Raw genomic sequence first — 9,111 nt, forward strand, 5'->3', positions numbered from 1 at the left:
CCTTCCTCCTTCCTCCTCCCTTCCTCCTTCCTCCCTCCCTTTCTCCCCCCCTTTTTCTTTTCTTTTTCCTTTCCTTTGCTTTGCTTTCTTTTCTTTCCGGCTGGGGTCGCATTCTCTTTGCTCAGTCTGGAGTGCAGTGGTGCAATCACAGCTCACTGCAGTCTTGAACTCCTGGGTTCAAGTGATCCTTCCACCTTGGCCTCCCAAAGCAGTGGGATTACAGATGTGAGCCACTGAGCCCTGCCAGAAATACTTTTTCTAAAATCAGTTCCTGAAAGGGCAGCATAGGACTCGACCTCACCTTTAGGGTGCCTCCAATCACACTGGAAAGATGTCGGTGCAAGATGCGAAGTGGTCTTGCTGGACTGCGTGGCCCCGGATATCAGTGACATGCATGTGGCATGCCTGGAACGCAGTAGGTGCCAAGCCCTGCAGGGGGTGAGGGGGCTGGGGACCTGACCTGCACCTTGAGTGGATGATATTTGCATACGCAGAGTTAAGGATGAAGAGCATGTGGGGGCTGAGGAGCAGGGTGAGCGAGGCTGGGAGTGGACAATGAGCAGGAAAGAAATCCAGCCTAACCCAGGGAAGGAGGGATGCATGATAAGATTGCATATTTCAGATTGGGCCAGAGGAAAGAAGGAAGCAGAGAGATTAGAGGAATCCTGCCTTCCGCTTTACAGGCTGGGCGTCCGTCCTGCCCTGCCCATTGCCACAGAGGCAGACTTGGCCTCAGATAGGGATCTTTCTGTTCAGAGCTGGAGTGTGAAACCCGGGACGCCCTCTGCTCTGCAGATTTTGCCATGCTCACTCTAACGGAGTGAGGAGCATGGAAGTCGGGTCTCAGACCATCAGTCTAAATTAGTCTACATGCCAGCCACACGGCTGCTTCCTTAGGCTCTCCCAGCCCATCCATTTCCGCTTCCCATGTGCACATCGAAACCTCCAACACCCTCTCTGTGCCCTGGTTTCCATGTAAGCGGAAGTCAGGTAAACCGTCCTGTCTAGACCTGACTCAGAGAGAAGGAGGTTTTCTTGAGGATTTTAAAATCTCACAAATTACAGCAACGATCCAAGTTACTTCTCTCTCCCAACACGTGGGTCAAAAGGGACCAGAGGAACCATCTTCTCTTGTCCAGGTGGCCTCATCTTTTGATACTCTTGGTGTAGTAAGTTTGAAGATGCTGTCAGGAGGCTCGCTCGGGGGAATGCTGGAGATGACAGGAGCGGCCCAAGTGATGAGCCTGGCCACAGAGAGAGCCCAGCCAGGCAAGATGTCCTCTACACCCGGCATCAGCTCCCTGCCTTTTGGAGCTCTGTGTCCCACGGTTTATTTCCTTATTTGATGCCTGAGGAGCCCAAACCCCACTTGGAAGAAGATGCTTTTTTCCACTTTTGAGTCTCTGCATCACTCAGTGCCGTGTCTTGGGCAGGCTCTTTCTCTGCTCTAGGTTGAATCTCCCAGAGGAGAATGGATGGAAATGATGGCTGCGCTGCCCCGCATCGCTGGTCTTGCACAGACTCCAGTTTGTGCGGAGGCGTCTGAGGTGCTGACTGGGTCTCTGGGGACGGGGGAGTGGACTGGGGGGAGTGGGTGGGGAGCTCTGAGCGTCTGCGCTTCGCACGCTCCCGGACTCCACACATTGAGCAGAAACGCCGGAATCGCTTCCCTCCTTCTGATTTTCATTTGAAATCTGGCAAAATCTGCATTTTAGGCAGCTGATTTCCAGATCTCAAACAGAAACACCTCATTCATCATTAATTTAGACCCCCCACGGTTACACAGAATTTGTGACAATTCGTTTATCTTTGAAGGAGCTGCTGAGAAAGAGTTTAATAAGGAAATTATTGTGGAGGGGAGGAGGGTATTTAACCTTTCAGAAGAAAGGCACTCCATTTAGCTTCCCTGTGGGCACAAACGGGGGTGTGCGTGAAATACATGCCGGCTTTTATCTGTTCTCCCAAGAAGGGTGATCTCTTCCTCACCTGCGAACTCAGGGCCAGTGGGATAGGTCCCCAACCATTTCAAGCCTGTGACCCCTTTCCAATGTCAAAATATTTTCTGCAACACCCACGCCCCCAGTTATTAGAAGTTGCCGTTTTTACTGTTGCTGATGAAGAAGAAAAGCGGCTCTGAATTCTGCAAAGCTTTCAAATAAATCACGATAGCATCTATGTACACATGAAAAATAGTTCTGTCTTTCTGAGTCACGGCGTTCATTCAGTCTACAGATGATGTTTGCGTGCCTGTGAATTCCAGCTCCTCTGCACCCCTCAGGGTCAGCGAGCCACCGGGCTGCAAGCGTTGGACTAGGAGTTCTCTGAGCAGGAGGACCACAGAGTCCTGGAGTGCCAGGACAGGAAGGAGCCTTAGGAAGCATTTCAGCCACTCCCACCCGAAAGGTTGTCTGCCCTCTGTGAAGAGCCCCTTGTCGGGGACCCCTGGTTTAGTGAAGCAAGGGAGTTGGCATCCCATGTAAACACACACCTGCCATAGGCTCTCACTTCAGAGGGGCCTGGATCAAAGCCTGCGGACTGATTCCTTAAGGTCCCTTATCGGGTGGAATAAGCCTGGCATCCCACAGTGGGAATGACACGTGATGACTACGTCACTCTGGGCAGAAGTAGCTGATACCCCACAGGAGACAGAAGAGGAAAGGTCCAGTCTTCCGTGGCTTGTGGGCCCAGAGATCAGGGTTTTCTTGGCTCATTTGCCCCCAGGTCCACATAAGACATCTTTTTTCTCTTTCTTCTTGCCAGGAAGGAGTAGGGAAAGGAAGTAGATGGGCAAAGAATGTCAATGATGAGGGAAAAGGGAACGGGGAGGGCATTCCCTTTAAAGCAGTCCAGATCTGGGGTCCTTGGGTCCAAGGATGGGCCCGGGGGCCTGAGGACACCCTGCAATTATAGCCAATTTTGCACTTGTGGGCATTTTTCTGGGGAGAGCATCTATACCTTTCACTGGATTCTCAGAGCAGTCTCTGAGCCAAAAAAGCGTCCAGAACCTCTGACCTGGAATTTGGACTTTTCCCTAACTCAGGCTTCCCACTCTCCTGTTACTCAGAACTGGTGAACTGCTACAGTCTTGTCAGCCTGCAATGTGAGTTATCAGATGCTCATTACCCACAAGATGGGAAACTAAGTAGATGCCAGGAACGTGGTCTGATCACAGACGTGTCCCCCTTTGTTCTCCCGTGCAGGGCCCAGGATGGCGCTCTCCCTGACGGGGTTTGTGGCCTTCTCCTTCCTGCAAGCCACCCTTGCCCTGAACCCTGAGGACCCCAACGTGTGCAGCCACTGGGAAAGGTAAGGCGAGGGCCTCAGATGGCCAGGCATTCTCTAGGGGATCGCCCTGGGTACGGCGCGAAGGGACACGGGCAGTCAGGAGATATGGGAGCTGGCCTCGAAGGGTCTGCAGCCTGGCTGGGGAGACAGCCCAGATGCCGAGAGGCAGGACAGAGCAGTGCCGATTCTGGAAGGTCAGGGTGGAGGCCACTTACATTCACTGCAGCTACGATGCGCCGTCCTACCCCTCCCGCCCGGCACCGGCACTTCCCAGCCGCTGCACAGATGAGAAAGTAGAGACCCAGAGGGGCTCACCCTGTCCACAGCCAGATGGGGTGCAGAAAGTGGGGGGATGCGGACTGTGGCCTCACGTGGCATGCTCGCTGAGGCTGTGATGCCTTTCCTGGTCTCCACTGGCAGCCATGTGGCAGCTTGGATGTGTGGCCCCAGCACCCTGCCCTGAGGAGGACGGGTGACAGGGTCCTACCATTTCTGGTCTGGTGGGGGTAGGGGTTGCCGGGGAAGGGAGGCGGAGGCTGCCGCAGAGGAGCAGGCTGCATTCCAGCTGCGGCACTAAGTCCTGGGGGAACAGGCCGGGTCCCTGCAGACGGCCTGACTTTGAAGCACAAGGTTAAAGTATTGATTTTGGTGAGGAGAAAGACAGTGACCAGAGACCCAATCAGGAAAAACCGAATTAAACCCTGGAATTGATTGGCCATGCTGACCAGGATGACTCTGCCACTTAGATGTTAATAAATCAAATGAATAAAATTAAGATGAGGGCCCTATGGGAGAAGCGAATGGTAGAGGAAGACGGGCGGGAGGGTTGGGGGGTGTCCATGCTTCATGCCCATGAGGGTGGACAGCCCAGCCCTGGGGCAGGGAAAGGCACCTCAGCCAGGCAGGATGTGGCTCTGGGGTAGCCTGGACACTTGTGGATCAGGAGGGATTAGCTGGGGGACAGAGGGACAGTGTCTGCACTGGTGTGATCCCCGGGGACCAGACCCTGTATGCAGCGTCCCAACAAAGTTGAGGATGGAGCAAAAGGCAGTACTGTGGTGTGCCCCTTTTTGGTGAAGTGAGGAGAAAACAAGATCCGTGATGAGAAGACCTCAGTTCATTCCCATCTGGATTTTTCCACCTGCAAGCTGTGTGACTCTGGGGAAGTCTCTGAAAGGCTCTGAGCCTGCTTCCACCTGGGTGAAGTGGGGAGAATCATGACCCTTGCCTCACAGGCTCGACGGAGGATCAAGCGCAGCAGTCTCATGAAAGTGCTTTGAGGACCTTACGTGTCAGTTACTGTCTTTTCTTGTTGACAACTCTGGCTTTGCAGGAACTGGTTATCATGGACTTAGTACATGGCAGACTCATGGGAGGTACATATGAAAAAGTCTCCAGAGATGCCGCTGACTCAGTATTGCGGTTTTCTTAAGCTTTCTTTTCTTTTCTTTTTTGAAGGAGAATTGTGCTCTGTCACCCAGGCTGGAGTGCAGTGGCACGATCTCGGCTCACTCCAACCTCCACCTCCTTGGTTTATCGGTTCTCCTGTCTCAGCCTCCCCGGTAGCTGGGATTACAGGCGCCTGCCACCATGCCCAGCTAATTTTTGTATTTTTACTAGAGACGGGGTTTCACCATGTTGGTCAGGCTGGTCTCGGACCTTCTGATCCGCCCGCCTTGGCCTCCCAAAGTGCTGGAATTACAGGTGTGAGCCACCTTGCCCGGCATTTTTCATAAGCTTTCTACATGATTCTGAGGTTACTCAGGCTCCTTGCCTGTTCTGGCTTTGGTGAATTTAAACCTTTATTTCCCAGTGGGTCAGAGAGGCATCAGGTAGAGCCCCATGTTATTCTGTGGGTTTGGACTGCAGCCTCAGAGGACCCCTTTCAGCCGTCTGGTCCCGTTAAGACACAGCTGCTTCCTGCTACTGTCTGGGCGGCATTGAAGCCTCTAGAGTGCCTCTTTTCCAGCTGCTCACCTCTGCCTGCCCCAGTGGCTCTATCCGGAGCCCCTCTTCCCCAGGGAGCCTCCCCCACAGGCAGGGCCCCCTCTGCCTTTCTCTGAGTCCCACTGGTACTCACTAATTTTCTATACCCATCCAACATGAGTGCACTTGGAATGTGAAAATAGCCTGAAGTGAGCTGAACTGAGCTGGCATTCCAGGTTTCTTAGGCTGTCAGCCAAGGTTACAGCCTGGAAGGGAAGACAAGGAGTGAAACCCTAACAGCCGGAATGAGGTCTGGGGACTCTCTGGGCCTCGCCGGCCCCGAGCAGGAAGTCTTGTGGGTGATGCCTGGTGTCACCAGGGTGCTTTCTGCTCAGTGTTTCAGCTGAGCTGCATTGTAAGTTGTACGTGGACGGACCTAGTCTGTGTTGTTACAAGCATACCCCGCCCCTGGAGACCGTTTAGGGAGAATTTCCCAGCTGGATTAGTGCTTCTGGAGGCTCCTCATTAATTATGCCCTTCCACCATAAAACCCGGTGTAAAGACCCCTCCCGGCTGGTAAAGCCTGGCTCTCCAAGATTAATTTGGCCGCTCATTAGCATGTTGGCAAATGAGCAGTGTTAAACCACCCAGCCATGAAACCGGGGGCACACACGTGGGTCAGAGAACTCGGAGCTGTTACAAGGCCTCGCGGCAGACTCGTTCAGCCCAGGGCATCCTGCAGAGCCCGGCCCCCGCCCCGGGACTGCCCCTGCAGCATTCCGCTGGGCTTCTCTCTGGCCTCCCTGGTCCGTGTCAGGGCTGGAAAGGGAGGCTGGACCCCCAAGTGCTTAACAAAGGTGGGGAGTCCGTTCTGTGTGCTGGTCTTGCTCCCTCTCTGCCCTACCCTGGTCAGGGAGGAAAGATTCCTCAGCACCTAGCACGGGAGGCGAACCATTGCCTGTCAACATCTATTAGACACTTACTGTTTAAGCATGTTACATGCACAGTTTGTTTTATTTTCCCACTGCCCTGAGAGAGAGAATATTACTGATCCTCACAGTAACCACACAACCTGGTTAGATTTGCAGGTGAGGAAACAGAGGCTTCCTATGCGTCAAATAACAGGGCATGGCGCTGACAGGTGACGGGTTTCAAACTCGCCCTTCCCACTGCCCCGTGTTGGACTCCAGGCCCCATGCTCGCTCCCCGTTCATCCTCTCGCGCTAAGTGAGGTATTCAGGAGATGTATTGGAGCAAAGAGTCATACCATCCCAGAGTTGGAAGAGGACTTTGGGTGGCCGGGCTGAGTGTCAAGCTGCCTCAGTTTCCCCAAGCCTGGAGATAAAACAGGGTTTGGGCTGTTTTTTCCTAGATGTGTGCCAGCTGGTAGGGGCACACCGACAACCCTCCTTACATCCCCAGTGCTTCAGAGAGACAGAATTTCCTACTGCCCAGGCCTCTGAGCATTATGGCCTCCTCCTGGATCCCAGACCTTTGCCCTTTCAGGCATCAGAGAGCCTGCTGCGGACCCACTTGGGAAGCTGGCCTGCCCAGACCCCTTGCAAGTTAACCAAGACAGTTTCCTCAGGCTGTAAAGGCAGACGTGCGTTTACAGCCTGGACCCGGCCATCTGGCCCAGGTCAGCGAGCCTTCTGGGGAAAACACTGAATAATACCAACCTACGTAGAAATTAATTCCTTAGATCTCGTGAGTCCTCACTTCAGCATCCTGGCTTGAATGTCATTTCATGCAGCCCCTGCCAGGGGCCAGCAGGTAGAGAGGCTTATTTTGGTTAAGCTGAGATCTGCTTCCCTGTGGCTTCCACCTGCTGGTCCAGGTTTACAGCTAACAGGCAGGATGACAAGAAACCACTTCTATCAGGGACATAGCCTCAATGTACCCCCAGCTGTACTAGAGGCAGAATAGGTTAGAACGTAACAGGGGAGCTTGTGGAAGCCACTTATGCCCTCTGATGCTCAGTTTCCTGATGTGTAAAGTGAGAACAATTCCACCTGCCTAAGATTTCACGGATTAAAATGGATTAAAACACTTGACATGGGGTACTCAATAAATGTTAGCAGTTTTTGATACGGCAGTGTGAGCTGGTAAGCCACTTCTCTCTGAGCCTCAGTTTCTTCCTCTGTACAATGGGGCCACTTACGTCATGGCGTTGCTGCAAAGACCAGTTTCCAAGCAGGTTCTTTGAAAACCATAAAGATAGGAAGAAACATATAAAGTTTTTTTACACTTGATGGCTGTGCCTTCCAGAGGCACACAGAATAGAACTACCCTCCCCTCTTTATTCACTCTCTGTTAAATGAACAAATGAACTAAAATTTTAGAAAATGATCTGGGCCAAAGGTCAGCAAGGGATGTTTCCTGGGGCCAACCTGGGGTCGGGGAGGCTAGAATGTGAGGGCGTTCAGGACAGGAGGGGGATGGCTGGGAGCGGGGAGGTCAGAGCCCCCGGACACTTGGCTGTGGAGCTTGGCCTCGGGGCTGTGGGCTCAGATGCCCTGCGGAATATCAGCTCAGCTTCCCAAGCGCTAATCACAGCTCCCGTCTCCCGTCTGGTTCTCAGCTACGCTGTGACCGTCCAGGAATCGTATGCACACCCCTTCGATCAGATCTATTACACACGATGCACAGACATCCTGAACTGGTTCAAGTGCACCAGGCACCGGTGAGTACCTCTCTCAGATGACGGGGCAGGGAAGAGGCACTGGGCTCTCAGGGCTTGCCTCTGTGCAAGTTAGAAAAAGGCCTCTGGAGCAGATGTGGTCATGCGCCTCCACTGAACACCCAAGACGCTCTGCTGATGGCTTCTTTCTGGCCGAAAGAGCTTGTGGGTCGGACAGGACAGAAGTGCCGAAGTTAATGCTCTTGAGGGCATCCCTCTACAGGGACGGGGAGATGGGGAGTTGGTATTACCCCAACTTCCTCATTCTTGGGGTGGTAGGAACATCTCTTAGTCATTTTCTACTTGTATACTAGAAGTCTCCGGGGATGGAACCCCAGTTGCTCACAGAAGTAACCTGCTCAGTAATATACCATATATTGGCTGCCTTTACTTCTGTCTCACTTTTCCACCCACCTGCCAGTGCCTCCGAGATGAACTGCTTATTCTTGAAGCCTCTCAGGGTTTTCTCAGGGTCTGCCTTTAGGGGCAAACAAAACCTAAGACAGCCCCCTGGGCAAAGGTAGCCCCATTTCAAGGCATCTGGCCTGAAGAACAGAATGCAGGCTAGAATCCAGCAACCCCTCAGCACCTTGGCCAGGCTTCCCTTAGCAGTGCTCAACATGGACAACTGCACATGGCAGTCCAACACCCTTGTCTGCAGTCCTCCTGCAGATCGTGCCATGTTATCACGTCACTAAGGAAAAGGCAAGAGGAAGGAAGAAAAAACATTTTCTAATTTTGGGATTCACTACTAATCCTTATTCTACCTACCCTGCAGTGTCCAGGGAGGTCAGGAATGTGAAATTTACTTTGAAAAACGCAGGGGAAAATGGAGGAAAGTGTGAGATATTAGCCACATGTGAAGTGACAGTATCTGAAGGGTGAGAGGCCAGCTGTTGAAAGGTGAATAATGGGAAAAGGGAGCGGCCGCATGGTGGGTCCTTTTTCTAGTTGCTGAATATCTGTTGATTCCATATTTTTTCCTTTGCTTTCTCCTTTGAGCCCAGTTCCTCTTTGGGGATGATTCAGGGATCATGCTGGGCAGCCACACGGATGAGAAAATTTGTTCGCTGCTGAGATGCCACAGTCCTGGATTTCTTTGAGGTTTTGCTGGCTGTGGGACCTTGGGCAGAGTTATACTTGCTGTTTTAAAATCCTTGTCTGCTAATTACAACATCTGGGTTATCTCAGGGTTAGTCTTCATTGATTGCTTTTTCTTT

The 9,111-nt window shown here is 52.6% G+C and overlaps 1 protein-coding gene across 6 annotated transcripts in view; it reads left to right on the top strand.

Moving 5' to 3' along the window:
- MEGF11 (multiple EGF like domains 11) overlaps window positions 1–9,111 on the top strand; it is a 414,135-nt gene that overhangs the window by 155,680 nt on the left and 249,344 nt on the right. For all 6 annotated transcript variants that reach the window (XM_037732953.1, XM_037732954.1, XM_037732951.1 and 3 more), the window contains 2 exons: window positions 3,201–3,306; window positions 7,793–7,894. In XM_037732953.1, the coding sequence (XP_037588881.1) occupies window positions 3,201–3,306; window positions 7,793–7,894 (208 nt within the window). The remainder of the gene's footprint in view (window positions 1–3,200; window positions 3,307–7,792; window positions 7,895–9,111) is intronic.

Source organism: Cebus imitator, unplaced genomic scaffold (assembly GCF_001604975.1).
Source record: "Cebus imitator isolate Cc_AM_T3 unplaced genomic scaffold, Cebus_imitator-1.0 Scaffold485, whole genome shotgun sequence".
NCBI classification, from domain to species: domain Eukaryota; kingdom Metazoa; phylum Chordata; class Mammalia; order Primates; family Cebidae; genus Cebus; species Cebus imitator.